At 49.0% G+C, this 15952-nt stretch overlaps 6 protein-coding genes across 6 annotated transcripts, besides 3 other annotated features; 3 read left to right on the plus strand and 3 right to left on the minus strand.

Annotated features, from left to right (window-relative positions):
- Window positions 1–443: 443 nt before the first annotated feature.
- Window positions 444–890, plus strand: ACLA_036390 (vacuolar ATPase assembly integral membrane protein VMA21; the record flags this gene model as incomplete). The annotated part of the gene is made up of 3 exons (XM_001270860.1): window positions 444–544; window positions 601–686; window positions 754–890. 3 exons carry the CDS (start codon window positions 444–446, stop codon window positions 888–890), a joined length of 324 nt encoding a protein of 107 aa, XP_001270861.1.
- A 316-nt stretch (window positions 891–1206) lies between these two features.
- Window positions 1207–1814, minus strand: ACLA_036400 (putative cystathionine beta-synthase (beta-thionase); the record flags this gene model as incomplete). The annotated part of the gene is made up of 2 exons (XM_001270861.1): window positions 1207–1638; window positions 1710–1814. The coding sequence occupies 2 exons, from the start codon at window positions 1812–1814 to the stop codon at window positions 1207–1209; spliced, it is 537 nt and encodes a 178-aa protein (XP_001270862.1).
- Window positions 1815–2470: 656 nt separating this feature from the next.
- On the plus strand, window positions 2471–3901 carry ACLA_036410 (putative mitochondrial phosphate carrier protein; the record flags this gene model as incomplete). Its single annotated transcript, XM_001270862.1, has 6 exons — window positions 2471–2758; window positions 2815–2979; window positions 3042–3295; window positions 3358–3703; window positions 3760–3779; window positions 3832–3901. 6 exons carry the CDS (start codon window positions 2471–2473, stop codon window positions 3899–3901), a joined length of 1143 nt encoding a protein of 380 aa, XP_001270863.1.
- Window positions 3902–4602: 701 nt separating this feature from the next.
- On the plus strand, window positions 4603–5294 carry ACLA_036420 (DUF3602 domain-containing protein; the record flags this gene model as incomplete). Its single annotated transcript, XM_001270863.1, has 5 exons — window positions 4603–4642; window positions 4706–4736; window positions 4811–4880; window positions 4956–5078; window positions 5169–5294. 5 exons carry the CDS (start codon window positions 4603–4605, stop codon window positions 5292–5294), a joined length of 390 nt encoding a protein of 129 aa, XP_001270864.1.
- A 38-nt stretch (window positions 5295–5332) lies between these two features.
- Window positions 5333–5365: a microsatellite.
- Window positions 5333–5366: a microsatellite.
- Window positions 5367–5846: 480 nt separating this feature from the next.
- Window positions 5847–5873: a microsatellite.
- Window positions 5874–6275: 402 nt separating this feature from the next.
- On the minus strand, window positions 6276–7277 carry ACLA_036430 (uncharacterized protein; the record flags this gene model as incomplete). Its single annotated transcript, XM_001270864.1, has 4 exons — window positions 6276–6886; window positions 6946–6993; window positions 7053–7175; window positions 7244–7277. 4 exons carry the CDS (start codon window positions 7275–7277, stop codon window positions 6276–6278), a joined length of 816 nt encoding a protein of 271 aa, XP_001270865.1.
- Window positions 7278–11955: 4678 nt separating this feature from the next.
- On the minus strand, window positions 11956–12873 carry ACLA_036440 (60S ribosomal protein eL33; the record flags this gene model as incomplete). The annotated part of the gene is made up of 6 exons (XM_001270865.1): window positions 11956–12053; window positions 12174–12274; window positions 12347–12388; window positions 12451–12504; window positions 12679–12688; window positions 12849–12873. 6 exons carry the CDS (start codon window positions 12871–12873, stop codon window positions 11956–11958), a joined length of 330 nt encoding a protein of 109 aa, XP_001270866.1.
- Between the last annotated feature and the right edge of the window lie 3079 nt (window positions 12874–15952).

Genomic DNA, 15952 nt, shown 5'->3' on the forward strand with positions numbered 1-15952 from the left:
GTAGAGTTGTATCCATCACAGATGATCAAAAGTAATGTGTTCTACGATCCAGCATGATCTCCAATAAAACAATATCTCTGCTGAGAATTATTTTCCATCTGGACAGAGAGAGCTTCAGCATTGAAAGAACTGACCAATCACATGCCACCCGTCAATGACATCTCCATCTCATCAACTCCGCCCAGTACTAGTAACACATCCATGGATATGTCTTCAAAGTACTAGTGTGCAACTAAGATCTCAATAAGCCACAGTATACACGTATCAGCTTTCTTGAAACCTGAAACGGAGCCTGGCATCTGCCCATCCTAGGCTCAGCTGTTGAGAATTATCAATTGTCTTCCTTATTGATCCTTTCGTGCTGATCTATCCAACAACACCTTGGCCTCAACTCAACAATACTGCTACCTCTTAGGGAAATTTACCTTCTAATTTCATTCACAATGGCCGGCCGTCACTCCCAAGAGAAGTCGTACGCAGAGGCTGCCGCCGCCCCGGCACCAGAGAAACCTGACAGCTCGGATGTCACCCCTGCAGTTCCTGCGTAAGTACTATTGCCGATGCATGAATCGAGTCCAACCAGGCTTACGATCTGATCAGGGACGTTATCTATAAGCTTCTGGGCTTCACAGCAGCTATGATCGTTGGTCCCATTGGCATGTACTTTGTCACAGTAGACTTTGGTGGTATGTCGTCTGTCCCATCAGCTGATTTCGAATTGCTTGGGCTGGAAACTGACCTGGATTCTAATAGCGAGCTCGACCGTGGCTGGGGTGACTGCTGCTGTCACTGCCAATGTGATCTTGTTTACTTATATCTATGTTGCCTGGCTGGAAGACAAAGAGGACAGAGAGGTGGCCGCGAAAAGAAAAGAGAAAAAAGCCCAGTAGAGCGGGTCTTTCAATATCTGTGTTTGTACTTGATAGCTTGCTACGATAGGTAGTCGATGGCGTTTGGGGCATGGTTCTTATTGGCTAATGATGTGATCCATTCTGAAGCTCGTTCCTCAGTGTCGCGGCTCCTTACTACTCGCAAATCCCATCGTAATGTGTAAAGGGTCCATGAAAAGCAATCTGTATTTAGCCCATCTGCTTTGACATTGAAAGCACGCCCAAATCGGGATATCAGTCACGCCGAAAATGCAATGTGTTGTAGTATATTCAAAGATGGAAATGTCACAAGGTATAAATGGACAGTAGCTCATGTTTATGCCGGTCTTCTCTTCACGAATTCCTCCAAGTCAGCCTTGGTCGCAACACCGAGTACAAATTTCCTCGACACATCGGTAACCACCGCAAACTGTTGCTTCTCCCTCTTCTCCCCGCTCGGGCCGGACTCGCTCTCGAAGAACTCTTCCAGTTCCTCCAACGGCGTCTCCATGGTAATAACCTTGTAAATACCGCGCTTGCGGTTGAAACGCTGCATCGCCACCGAGACCGGATCTGTTTCCTTCACAGTGCCTTGCTTGAGCATCTCCTTGAGTCGCGGGATGCTGAGGTATCCGAGCAGAGCCCGATTCGAGGAGATGACTGTCAGGTGGGTATAATCGCGCTCATAAGCCGCAAGCATTGCCGAGGCAATGGGGTCGCTGGGAGAAACAGAGAGTGCGGGAGGAGGGTCTAAATCTTCAACAGTTGCCTATGACATGTGTTAAACTCGAAATCCGCTTTTTGTTCAAGATTTCGGGGAGATGGGAGAACATCACGAACCCCGCGGTACTTGTCCGCCCAAGCGGCCTGATCTGTAGTCGTCTGGGTACCCGAAGCCATTTTTTCTTGTGTGTATGCCTCGCTGGCGGTCAAATAGGAAGCCATTTTGAGGATTGGTGAGGATGTTGCGTCAAAGACGATATCGGAGGAGGGGTAGAACAGCGATAAGCAGGGGGTGGGTGATTCTGAACCCGGCAATCGACTTTCTTACTGGCGCTGCACAACAGAGGCGATTTGGGAAGAGTACCGGATCAATTAAAAGTGAAGGAACGTCGTAGGCACAACAACGAAGCTCGAATCAAGGTTAATTTTATCGATTGTGGCCCACCAACTGTGGACGGATCGGGATCGGCGCGGAGGAAGAAAAAGAGAGGGGCGTTTCTCCCGAAGCGGAGAAGTTCAGACGGATGCTTAATTAGTTAAGCAAGACGCAGAGAGTATCTATGAGACTATGAAGGTCCCCGACGTCATCCGTCATTTCGTTCTTCTGCCCCCAGCAGGCTGACTCAAATGCCCTTCTCTTTGTTCCCCTTTCTCTTTCTTCCACTGGTGTGCGTTCGTCAATAGGTCCACTAAGTCCGTCTATCTTATTCCTTTTTCTTTAAAGAGGGAGTCGAGCTTAGAATTGTACTCAATATCATCATCCATCATTATCGTTCATCATACTGATCTACCGGCCCTAAGAGTGGGGATAAGTTCTACATACTAATTCATCAGTTCATCATCCGTTGAAAATCATTACTGCAATAATTTCAACCATCATGTTTCCCTCAGAGGGAGTAATCCTCAATGCCTTCAATGCGCAGAACCCTCTGAATCACTCCCAGGAGCAGTCCAAACCTACAGGAGTCCCGGGATCGACTAGACGGGAACCCTTTCCAGCTTGGAGCGTGATTGATGATACTAAGAAGAAGGCCGATGCGTTCGCTAAGGAGGCTTCTCGCGAATTTGAAGTCGCTAGCCATAAGGCACAGGCCAAAACTGGCCACATTGAGCCATGGACTCCGAAATACTATGCAGCTTGCACCGTTGGCGGTCTTCTCGCTTGCGTGAGTATCAGAAGCTCAGGTTATTGGCCATACTGGCTAACCATGTTCCGTCGTAGGGCCTTACTCATACGGCAGTGACACCTCTCGATCTCATCAAATGCCGCCGCCAGGTAGATTCGAAGCTGTACAAGAGCAACATGGAGGCATTCCGCGTGATCCGGCATGCAGAAGGCATGCGGGGTGTTTTCACTGGCTGGAGTCCGACATTCTTTGGATACAGCGTAAGCTGAGAGCTTATGATATGATGCTGGTCTCGGCCAGGACTGACTGACATGATCTAAAGGCTCAAGGAGCATTCAAATACGGCGGGTATGAGTACTTCAAGAAGTTCTACTCTGACCTTGTGGGACCCGAGCGTGCCCAGAGATGGAAGACTTCTTTGTACTTGGCTGCCAGTGCATCGGCAGAACTCATTGCGGACGTCGCCCTTTGCCCGTTTGAGGGTGTCAAGGTGCGCACGCAAACGACGATCCCGCCTGAGATGAGAGGGACCTTCTCTGGCATTTCTCAGGTTGTCGCTAAGGAAGGAGTGGCTGGGTAAGTTATGTTGTCTGAAGGTGGAGCCTTTGTGTTCAAGAATATCTGCTGATCAAGGTTAGTCTGTACAAGGGTCTGTATCCTCTCTGGGGCCGACAGATCCCCTACACCATGATGAAATTTGCTTCGTTTGAGACCATTGTGGAAGCTATCTACAAATCTCTTCCCGGAAAGAAATCAGACTATGGCAAGGGCGCGCAGACCGCAGTCGCATTCTCCGGTGGTTACATGGCCGGTATTCTTTGCGCTGTTGTGTCGCACCCCGCTGACGTGATGGTGAGTAAGTTGAATGCTAATAGACAGGCGGGCGAGGCATTCGGTGCAGCAATGGGCCGGATCTATAAGGAGATCGGTTTTGGTGGCCTGTGGAACGGCCTTCCTGTCCGAATTGTCATGATCGGAACTCTTGTGAGTACTCTTTCTTGAGAAGGTCCCGAGGTTAAGCTAACAGCACATGCTCGCAGACTGGATTGCAATGGATGATGTGAGTTTGCCCCGACCCTCGATCCCATGGAATCATACTGACTCTTCCCCAGCTACGATTCATTCAAGATCTTCATGGGCCTACCAACCACAGGCGGTGGACCTCCCGCCGAAAAGAAGTAGTGAGGGTTATGGTTTAACCATTCTCTCAGCGGATCAGCAGTGTAAAAAGACCAGGGTTGTCTCAAGAAGGATGCCATATTGTCATAGGGTTAATGTAGGCCGTGTATTGTGTTAGTTTTGCAGCAGTAATCGATCAAGTCTGCCGTTCAATCCTATACGAAGCGTCATCTTTTGTAATGCTAATAACCATTGCTCATCTGATGGATATCAGTATCGCCAAGATGCCGTTATCAGCAACCGCTCCTGGACTTGCCCTGAACCAATCAATCCATCCACGGCACCCGTTATCTTATCAGCCCAGCGGCCACTCGACGTCACAAGGCGAAGGACGCAGCCCTAGTATCGTCAATGAGTTCATCTTCTCTGGAGTACAGGATATAATCACGTGGAGATCTCGATTCCAGGGGCTTAGAGTTAGAGGACCTGAATCTTACCTGATTTGAATCTGTTGGCGAGGGTTCCATTCCTGGTTTCTTTGAACCCTTATCATCCTGATATCAACAGATTGATAAATCGATATTTATACTCTCCACAGCCCCCGGTCGTTCCTCGTATCCCGCAGCCCCTCTATATCAAAAGATAGGTACGCTATCACTTATACTTCTCATCAGGTACGACGGAGACATACAATTCCCAGCCCATCGCCCTCTCGAGCTTTTTCTCATCTCTATCCTAGGAATACTCTCCACACACCTAATACCATGCCCGAACACGAACCCATCGTCTCGCATGGCCGCGGAGGTGCGCACACCTCCCACTCCCATGATCATACCATCCTCTAACTCACTCTCGCACGCACACCAGGCCAAGGCAACATCGGCGCCGACCCCACTCAGTACGTCCCGGCTCCAGAACTCCCCTCAAGCCTCCCCCCTGCGATTTCCATCTAACCGCTCACCCCGACTACAGATACATTGACGCCGGCATCGTCCGCGAAGGCCTCTACGGCGACCAGGGCGACGGCGCCTACTCCGCCGGCGTAAGCAAACACCACCAACCCCCTCGTGGCCTTTGCGTTTACACCCCACTAACTCCTATGATAAAAAAACAACAGCGCGGCGGCGCAGGCAACATCGGCTCGCCGAACGTGCGCCCCACATCGAAGATCCCGCACGACGCGGAGATGATCCCCGAGCTGGCGGTGCGCAACTCCACGGACGAGAATTACCATGTCGGGGTATGTGCCTTCCCCTGTTTATCAAATTCACCTTGAAACCCCCCCCTCATAACGAGGATGCGTAACTGATGGGTTGTGGCTGGTGAGCAGCGCGGCGGCCAAGGCAACGTCCATCTCGACGAGGAGACTCGCAAGGAGAAGGAGGTGAAGAAGAAGCAGCATAATCATCCCGAGGGATTGGCGGATAAGCTCAAGCATAAGATTTTTGGGCGGTAGAGGGGGGGGGGGAGGGGTTGTTAATGTCTTGGTGTGGGATATATATACATATATATATATATATATATATATCCTTATCCTCCCGGTGGAGAGTCGAGGGGTGTCCATGTTGGTACTGGTATTATGATTCCCTGTTTGTTTTTCTCCTTCTGTTTCATCAATGGATACTCCAATCTATGCTTACTTCGTCGTTGCGGATCTTGAAGAATGCGAATATGATATGTCGCAGCGCTCCTTTTACATACTGTGTCAGGACTCAGTGATCAGTATGTCCGAGTGGGTGGGTATTAACAGCGGGCTTTTGGGGAAAATAGTTGCGTGATAACTACTGTCTACAGTAGATACTAGAAACTACTAATCCGTAGACTACGTGCAAATCATTTATATTCGAGTTGTCTAGCCGCCACGGCTACAGCAACGGATTTCGATTTGTGATACACCGCTTGTTGCATAAACAGGTTTTGCTTCGATTCATTTTTTTCAGACCCATGGGCATGGCTGAGGATGATTGATCACATCTCAATTTGTGGATAAATCGTCCTGTTGAAGATCTTTTTTTTTTCTTTTTTTTTTCTTTTTAAATTTTCCCTCCTCCAGATGTGTATACAGTAGGTCCGAACTGCGTATGTACTCCGAAACCAGCAGTCAGCACCGGAAGAAAAATGAATGCAATCCTGTATCAAGGCGATTGATGAAGCATCTCATGTATCATGACATCGTCAAGCATAAACGAAAGGAAACAAGAAAAAAACGACAACCCTGTACCACAGCGTGACGAGACATGAATAGTACAGTCGACGCAGCAATAAACATTAAGAATGAGAATTTTTGCATACCCCCACAATTTCCCTAATTGCCCATGTTTGTACTCGAAGAAAAACAAACGCCGGTGGAAAAGGGAGAGAAAGAAAAAAAGCGTAGATGAGATGGCCGGAAAGAAAAGGAGAGAACGAATGGTTTAAAGGGCGCGAGGGCGACGGCCTAATCTTTGCTGAATCTTCGTTTAAACCAGCTCTTCCTCTTCTCGCCTGTATCGGACACGTTCGTTGACTTGCGCAGCTGACCGCGCGTGGGTGCAGCGGCAGCGGCGCCGCCGACAGGACCGCCCACGTTGGGATCGGGGGCTGGTGCTTGGCCGAAACTATGTACCGGGGTTTTTGTAGGAACACTGCTGTTGAGGTTGGGTTGCGAATTATAGCCCTGAGAATTATAGCCTTGTTGAAGTTGTTGCGATAATTGATCGTACGAGCTGTTCACAGAGCTGGGGTCGGTCGAATTTCCCCAGGCATCGAAGTTGCTTCCAGAGCCTGAACCCGACGCCGCAGTGATGTTGTCGTAAGACTGGCGGTACGCGTTTTGCGCCTGGCCGTTCAAGCCATTGTTGTACGGCGCCTGTTCGGAATACATTCGTGGATTGGGGCGCGGTCGCCGATTGCCGCCCTGATTGTATGGGTAGTAACCGTTATCTTGGGACTGGCCGCCGTGCGCGTCGACATAGCTATCTGGGCGGGAGTATGCCGGTCGTCCGTTATAGTAGCCTCCTTGGTCGCTGTATCCTCTGTTTGAATAGTGCAGATTCACACGGCTCGATTCTATCGATTTCAGACTCATTAGACATGAACATATATCATGTGAACGATAGCAGACTTACCCCCGTAGTAGCTGCCTCGTTTGCCACTGTCTCCCGCACCAGGCGATTCTGCAGACATGTGTTAGCCTGTCTCTAGAAATGGTCCGTGAATTGAAAATCAAACACACCGGTCCTTGCCCACGAGGTTGGTCTGCTGTTATAGGTACCCGAAATCGCGGCTTCAAACGATCGAATAGTATCCAGCGGACGTTCGAACCGGGCGCGAGTGGGGTTGGAGAGATCGGGATCAACTGTGGTTGCAAGTATAGCCGTCAGTCAATAGATCCGAGCGGAAATTCGATGGCTCTTGCAGACATACCGATCATGTTCCCGTATGAATCTTTGTGCTGCATAGCTCGTAGAGAGCCGAGTGTTGATTGTTCGAGTGCTACAGCCACTAGACAGTTAAACCGGTCAGCTGGAATGTACGCGCTTGCATAAAATCGATCGCAGAACGTCGTGGAACAAGGCGGGGAGGGAAGGAATTGTGAATTGAGTTTCTCAAACAGAGATTAAAACAGAGATAAAGTTGATAAGACTGCGGGATCACATACTTGGTTGAGCTTCGTTCATAGCAAGCGTGGGATCAGCCTTGGTATGTAAATTGCGGCTGTGTTTCTCCTGGGCCGATTCCGTGAGATGGATTCTGGTGCTCGCAGAATTGCTGGAGCGATGAGATTTATCAGACCGGCCACCGAAGCTGAGACCTCGACTACCTCGACTAGGCCTGGGCGACGCGATGGGACTGGGAGAGGCCATCTTTTTCTATTGTGACAAACCCGCTTTTTCTTTTTCTCTAAACACCCTTAGCGGCCGATAAACAAGTTTGTCAACAATCAATAGCTCCGCTGGGGGGGAGGGAGTAGCTCCGTTGCGATCTGCTTGAAAGTCTGAACTATGACCAGGATGGCGGCCGCAGTGGAGTGCAATCCACGATACAGGTGGACACCGCTAAGGATTGTATGATGGAACACGATGCGCTGCGTTGCCTTGGATTGGTTGTAATCTAACGCTCTGATAACCCCCGATGGGACTTTGGCGAACAGTGGACGTGGACGGGGACGAACGAGTGGAAGCGGTCGTCTGAAATTTGAAACGAGTCGCAAAATTGCAGTGTCAAGCACACTAGCTAGGTAAATATGTAAGGTATGCGAGTTGGTACTATACAACACGATCGCAGACGGGTTTTGTTTGCGGTCTCGGTAAGGGAGATTGACGAGAGAGTATTCCGATTCTTTGTCTTGTTACGATGGAAGTGCTTGGAGTTTCCAGGCAGCTAGAAAAGGTCGAATCGGTCAGGGAACGTAGCGAGCGATGGCAGAAGATGTGATAGACTTCCAAAGACTGTATGGATGGACGAGAGCAAGGCGTCGAACAACAAGGCAGGGCAACAAACCCTGTCAGCGGCAACTAAGCGATAGACAGTTGGACAGACAGAAGGTCTAGTGTTGACTGTTGTGGAGAGTGTGGTCACTTCGCCGAAATAACTGGATTGCGCGCGGCAACGATCGACAGCAGAGATGATGGTGGAAAGTGTAAGGATGCAAGGTATCTAGTAGTAGTAGTAGTTGGACGAGCGAGTGTCACGAAATTGAGTCGAATCCCATGAGAAGCAAATCCAGAGTGCCGAACACCCACAAGTTATAATAATCAACAGGTACACACAGAGTTTTCGAGGTTGACGAAGACGCCACGCAATCTGAAGAGGGGAACCATAACCAGACAAATCGTAGCAGATGCGACTGTCTTCTGCTTCGACGAGTCGGATGATGGCATTATATCAAAGCCACCCGACTAGAAGGCTCTGGCAGTTCTGGCAGTGTCTGCGATCCTGGTACTGCGACAACAGTTCCTACGAATCCCCTGTTCTATACAGAATACAAATGATCACATCTCTCACATTGGTAGTTATCTAGATACACTATACAATTCAAGCATCACTTCATACTGTGATAGATGGATAGACAGTGCTCTTGTCTACCTACCTAGCACCTAGTAAGGTCGTACCTAGGACCTAATAGTCGGTATCCAGGCAGCCAGCAACGAAAAAAAAAAGAAAAAAAAAAGGCAGAAAAGAGCAAGAACAAGGATAAAAATACCACTAAGCCTGAAAAGATCGAGACTGCAAGACAAAAAAGTCCTGAGAAACCCACACGCTTTCCTTACTGGCCAATCGGCAGTCTGATGAGACCCCCAGCCACTTCCTGCCAATGTTCTCGTTGGCTGGGAGAACTCCAAGAACTGGATCCAGCCTGTTTCTGAGGTTGGGCAACCTGAGGTTCCTTGGATGCAACTTACAATCTGGCAAAACGTGTGAATCGGGGATACGTGGTTGACCAGGCAGAAAAAGATAGGATTGTAATTTGTGACAAATACCTAAGTATCTAGGTACCGAGGTTGTGCATGGTGTATCTGTATAACTGCATCGTTCATCTCTCTCCTTGATGGGCACGGGTTAATGTACAGATCTGATGTTCTTGCTCTCTGGGAATAATCAGAAATACACTAGGGACTGACTTCATTATTATCTATCATCTATCATACTCCGTAGTCTGTTCTTATCCACTGCGGCAAGTGTGTCAAGTGTTTTGACTTGTTGTTATTTTTATTTTTTAGCGTAACTCTAAAACGGATTAGCTCAAGACGAATCTTAAACCTGTGTAACAGTCATACGACAACTAACCGGAGCAGAATGAGACTTCTCTACCAATCTAGTAGTTATCTCAAGAGTCAAGGCATGTCCGTTCAAACAACGAGACCTTGGGATTAGAGGCGGTCCAATCTGCGATCCTCCAATTAACTTTGCAATTTAGGGCACACATGAAACACATGCCTATCAAGCTATCGGAATTGAGACCATATGCCACTCTGGCTGATCTGGGGTAGCACAAGAGTGCAGAGAAGTGAATCATCATTCATCATTATTTACAGAGTCTCCGCGGTCCGATTGCCGAAGACAATGTCCTCAGCGCTCAGCGCCCACTGCTCACTGCCCCTAAGCTCCAGCTCTGTGTCCCACATACATCAAGACTTGCTTGATCTTGCATCATGGCCTGGTTACAGAGTATGGGCGAATATGAAACAACAAAGCCAGTACACATGCGGCTTTACTGTAGAATCGACTCAGTCGTGAGTCAGTCCAACGTCCAGCTTTCTTGTATGTATTTCCCTGCTCTATGGATCTGGAATCACCCCCTTCCCTCAGCTCAAACCAGACCTACCCAATTCTCCGCGCTGCATCGAAGCCCCCAGGATTCCAGGAATTTTTCTAGTCGGAGTTCTGGGGCTTGGGCACGATAGCGATCTTCAAAGGACTCTGATGCGGTGGGTCTTTGTGGTGCGGGATGGCGCATACCTTAATTGTGACTCCATCGGATACCGTCCATATACGATGTCTCTCTTTATTAAGCATAAAGCATTGCATCGTGACCAGCCTGCTGAGGAGTGGAGGCAAGGGGATCCGTTGACGACGGCATAGAGTTTCGCCATCCCGGCTTGTCTTTCTGATATCATATTTGTTGGGCCAATAGTAGCGTTGTGTTGGCTTGTGACTGACTCGACAGGGCTCAACTTCACTTGAGGTTTTGAGGAAAATTGGAATGTTAGAGACAAGGACATTCGAGAATGAACACCCGATGTTGTTGTCGGGTGAAGATTGTCCAGATAACGAGGATATGCGTTCTGTGGACTTGCTTTGATTCGGATATGCAGCAACCAGACGAACAGTAACCAGAACGGTGAAGCTTCTCATTCCATATTGCTTTCTTGTTTTCTAGTTTCTCTTCTCACACAAGACCATTAAGAACAAAATCCCCATCCTTTCTCCAATAATGTATCACCGACTCACGCGGAAAGTCCCCGCAAACCAGAATGATATCTCGTCAACTACCCATCCAACCATACCCTCCAGCCAGATACCATTCAAAACCATTGCCAGGCAGGCCATCGAATGCCCCAAGATTTGATATCCAAGCCCCGAGATACTCAAACCCAATCTCAACCATGCAATCCACCTCAAGCGCAGTCATTGCGAACAAGACGGTGTACGCGCATGCTGGGGATAACCATACCATACCTCTATCGCCCCGACCTTGCTTCCGAACATACGGGTAGCAATGCGATGCGACTCACTCCCGTTTCTGAGCCAGATCGGCGAAAGAAAAGGTGAGCCAACTGCTGCCCTGTCAGGACAGTCCGGTCTTGAGTGATGGCGGTGACGATCAACGGTGCTGGCATGGTTACAGATAGTAGATCCGAAACAGGTGCGAACCGACCTCGGGCGTGATTTCGCATATTTATTATGGAATGTGGAAGTAGATTTCAGCGCTGCGTAGCTATTGGACTACGCGACGCGGCCTTGGCTTCGAGAATTGCTGTGCATCATCAGCAGGGGAGGAATGGACTGGAGTTGGGAGTTTACAGGGTAGGGTGGATTTTCGTGCTCGGGCATTTGCTACTAGTCATATCTTTGGACCCGAGCTGCAGAATGGGGAGGACCGAGGGAGAGGACCGAAGGGGCGAAGCAGCGATGGGCGCAGGGAATTTGTAGACTAGCGAATTGCCAACTGCAAGCCGTGGCATGCGAAGCTAATATAAGGGTCCCTTCTGGGCACTCTCTCATCCTGCAGTCTTCGTTCTGCCACCCGCCAAAAAAAAGGCTTGGAATGTACCGTTTGCTTTGTTGAAATGATTTGGATTTGGTTGTTTATGAATGTCAGGTATACATTGGGAAAGAAGCCATGTCAGACAAGGCATGTCATGCTCGCCAACGTAAGAGGACAGGACAAAGCCCTAGATGTCTGGGGGGGCGCCGTCGACAAAGTAACCATGCTGGGTAAGAGTGTGAAGAAAACAACAAAAAGTTCTTTTTGATTTTAATTCGTAGGGCTGAACTGGCCCTGCCTCTCCCACGAACATTATCAACCCGCCAACTCCATCATCTCAACATCGGCTCGAACCGTCGACTCCTTGCCCGACTGTCTGTGCGAAGTTTCCGGATTGCCCAACTAACAGATAATAAACATGGGTCATTTAGATGTTGGAGGGGTAGAGCATGACGCGGACGGTAGCGCCGAAGGACTTGGGGGGGAGGTTGTGGCGGAACTGAGCGCGGACAACGCCGGAGTTTCCTGTAGATAAGAGTATTAGTTGCTGTGTCTTGTGCCTTTTTGCCAGGTATGCAGGCCGCGTCTGGTTGCCAGTCGCGAAACAAGCATCGTCCCTTCCGTCGTCTGATCGATTTGACATACCGTGTGGCCGGGTAACCTTGCCCCAGATAACCCGGATGTTGGAACCCCGAACCTCACGCTTGGCCCGGTAGACGAAAGCAACCTTCTTGCCGAGGTAGAAGCTGTAGACACGTCTTAGCTGCGAGTTCTCCTTCCAAAGTACCGCATCACATTTCATCCCGGATTCCACTCACTTGGCGGCCTCGGTGTTGTCAACACCGTCGATCTTGATCAGACTGTATTCATTGTCAGATCCCTCGTGTCCCGTAGTCCCAAAGCTGGCAAGGCGTATAGGTACCTGGTGTTGGGGTTGACCGCGCGCTTGGAGCGCTGGTAGCTCAGGTGACGACCCCTGCAGGAAGAAATTCGCATTAACCCATCGGTTCTCTGATGTTCCTTGGTCGAGTTGGATTCCCCTTTCCCCCGTTTCCCACCGAGTTGGTGTTGATGATTTGTCTTTTATCACATTCCGATTGCATCTCGACTCGGCGGGAAAATAACGATAGAAGGTTTCGTGGTAACTTACTTGACATAGACTATGCAAGTAAAAAAAAAGATTCAGTCAGCATGATCCTCACAAAATAAAAAAGTGATATTCTCTCCCGTCCGCATCGCGACCCAAGCCTCCGTGTCCCCTTCCCTTCCAAATCCGCGCACACATCGATATCCAACCAAGGGCAAAAGGAGCGCACTCACGTCTGTGTCCTTGTTCCGAGGGCATTCTGGCGGTTTATCTGAGCAACAGCGGGCAACGCAAACAAGTCGAAGGAAGGCAAAGATAACCCGCAAAAAGTCGTCCGGGTTGTCGTTGGATTGTCGTCGCTTCGATAGTCTGAGACGAGCAGCCGACCGCACAATGTTCAATTTGCAAGGTGCGTTCGGCGCGGCTCGCCCTAACCCCAAACGGGATCTTAGCGAGCTGGACCGCCCCAGGGCTAAGCGAAGTCCCGTGATGGGGAGGGATGGATGAGATAAGCAACAAAAGTGACTAGTCCATTCCTGGATGGGCTCTGGAAGATTGGTTCCTCCGCCTCCCGAGATAAGCCGATAAGGATCTTCCTAGAATCTGCCAAGACATTTCTGACTTCTGCAAGACAAAACCCCACTGCTTCGTTTTGGACATTTTGCCGTCGGGCTACAGTGGTCCGACGACGGTTCGACGGCTTCCCAAATTATTGGACATTGGGCATTTTGTCTCTAGTACGGAGTAGCTAATATGTGTTTCCCCTGCTGCTCCGGTGGACGATGATTGACGAGCCTTTGTGTCTAGAAGCGTGTCACGCTGACAAACCATGACTACCTACTTATGGTTTTCTGTTGCTCTCTCATGATGACGACAGGGCCCCCGTATCGATAAGCTGATCCAGCGTAGCGATCGGAACGTAAGTAGTACGGTGCACATCAACCAGTTGCGTAGGGAGGGCCAGTGCAGTTTCATCATATTAAAAACAATAATTGCGAATCATAAGTAGATACTGCTATCAATTTCCAGCATCAATCGATCTACTACTATAGAAACTAGAACGACGGCGTTGTAGTTATAGACACCTTAGTCAGCGAGTGAGAGGGAGAAATATTTACCTACCTTCTTTACTTTCCGTACCTTAGTTGATACTCACGAAAGTCTCCCGACGAACCAGAGTGGCCTCCGTAGTTTAGCAGACCGGGAGCACATATTTGGAAATAAAGCGAGTCCGTTGCCCCACTTCTGATGGAAATCGGCAACCAAGTTGACATTGCAAGTTTATCACCAATTGTTGAGTAAGAAACTGTAGTTGAGTAGTAGATGATTGTTTATGGTTGTTGAAGCGTGAGCACGCAATCATGCGGTCGAGGCCGATTCGCTAATTTATTTTATTTTATTATTTTTTTTCTCCTCCCTTCTTTTGATCTTTCATAGCGGTAGAACCTTCGAAGAAGAGCTATGGAGATCTCCCTGATATCAATCACTGGGATACGGAGTTGCGCCAGTTAACTCCGAAGTATATCTGACTGTGATAATACCCCATATCTAGTCCACAACCTACGGAGTACATTTTCTTAGGCTCTCTTTCTTACGGGAAAATAAAATCCGAAATCATCAATTTCTCCTGTTGATACGTGACAAACCCGCCGATCCATCTCCACGGAAGAGCTTCTGACTTTCCTCCTGTAGGCTGGACAAGCCACGGCAAGGGGTCCCATTATCTTTGCACTCCCCCTCTACTAGTAACTGACCAACATAGCCTGGCGCAATCTTCTGCGGCGTAGGTAGTGGGGTCCGAAGTCGCTCAATGGAGATGCGCCATGGATTGCATGGCCGTGATAATCATGGGAAGGAGGGAAATGGAAAGTCATTCTCGAAGGAGTTGATCCGTCCAAGGTTTGCGCTACTGGAATTTAAGCTAGATCTAATCCCTGCAGTGCCAGGTGTGTACATTTGACATTGGTTACTCATGTGTAGAGAATCTCAAGCACGATTATGGAAGAGAGTTGTATAAGCCCATATTGGCACGAGTCATACAGAAGTTGAGAAGTTGGGAGCTTGAGGAGGTCAGATCCAAGAAGGCCAGAAGGCTAGAAACTCCACCTGTACTCTGTGCAACTGCACACCTGCAGTCCCATATACCGCGTTACTTACTATCTACCTATACGAACCAACAAATCCGCGAGAGGAAGAGAGCGACCTTGCAGGTTGTCAGACATTATTAGTTGATATTAATCTGGTACCTAGATGTGACTTCCCCTCCTTTTCTTATCACCAAGGCGCAGCATGTAAAAATGACCTGCGTATTACCCTCCGCGGGGTTAGCACCGTCAGCAATCCAACCGGCCCATCTGGGTTGAATTGAGGATCATGCATTTGGGTCACAGACTCACAGTGGAGTGGACCGTGTTGCAATTCCCAAAGAGATGGGTTTCCATTGTTAGCTTGGATAAAATCTTCGTTAAGGGGTCATAATAACTAATTCTTCATAAGAAGGGTTCTGGTGATATAAGAGAGGGGACAGAGAATGTTGCCACGGGGGTCGATTTATGCAATAATAATGATATCCCTCCAAAGTGCCTCGAGTTTGACCGGAATTAGGCTATGATGAGAAATGAGAAATTCATATCATCAGTAATCATATATCAGGGGGGTCCAGAGACTTGTTTGACACTACTACCAGTCTACCACAATAATACCAATACTAGTAGGGTCTGTCTAATTCGATACCTACCTTAGTAGATAGTTAGCCGTAGGGTGTCGCGGCAGTAGTCAACTAGTAGTAGTATCGACGTAGTGGAAGAAATCCAGACTGCCCCACCGCCGCCCACTCCCGCCAGCTTCAGCCAGCTTGATTGAGCCTGGGAACTGGGAACTTGGGAAGAGTGACTCGATACTGGACTTATCCGTACTATGGAGTACCTAGTTTACTAGTTGCGAGTATCTAGGAGACAGGAGTAGGCTTGCGAGAGGCCTCCGTGTTAAATAAAAAGTGCCCTGCCCCGCCAGAAGCATGCTGGGGGTTTTTTGGATCTTCTGTCTCCTCTTCTTTTCTACTTTTACTCCTTCTGCTGCTGCTTCTTCTTCTCCTCTTCAATCCTTGAAAAATTCACCTGTATTCATCGCATCTGAATTGTCCATTTGCCAATCCCACCTCACAACCATGGCCAGCACAATAGCCCGAACTGAGGAACGCCAGACTGCTGGGTGAGTGACCTCCCATAGTTCTCTCTGTCTGACATCACACCCCTCCCACTCCTCCCCTCTCCCCTACCACTACTACTGCTGCTTCCCCCTCCCAACGCCGGAAACCGCCCGCTGCATTCCCGCATGC

Source organism: Aspergillus clavatus, genomic scaffold (assembly GCF_000002715.2).
Source record: "Aspergillus clavatus NRRL 1 1099423829802 genomic scaffold, whole genome shotgun sequence".
In the NCBI taxonomy this organism is placed as follows: domain Eukaryota; kingdom Fungi; phylum Ascomycota; class Eurotiomycetes; order Eurotiales; family Aspergillaceae; genus Aspergillus; species Aspergillus clavatus.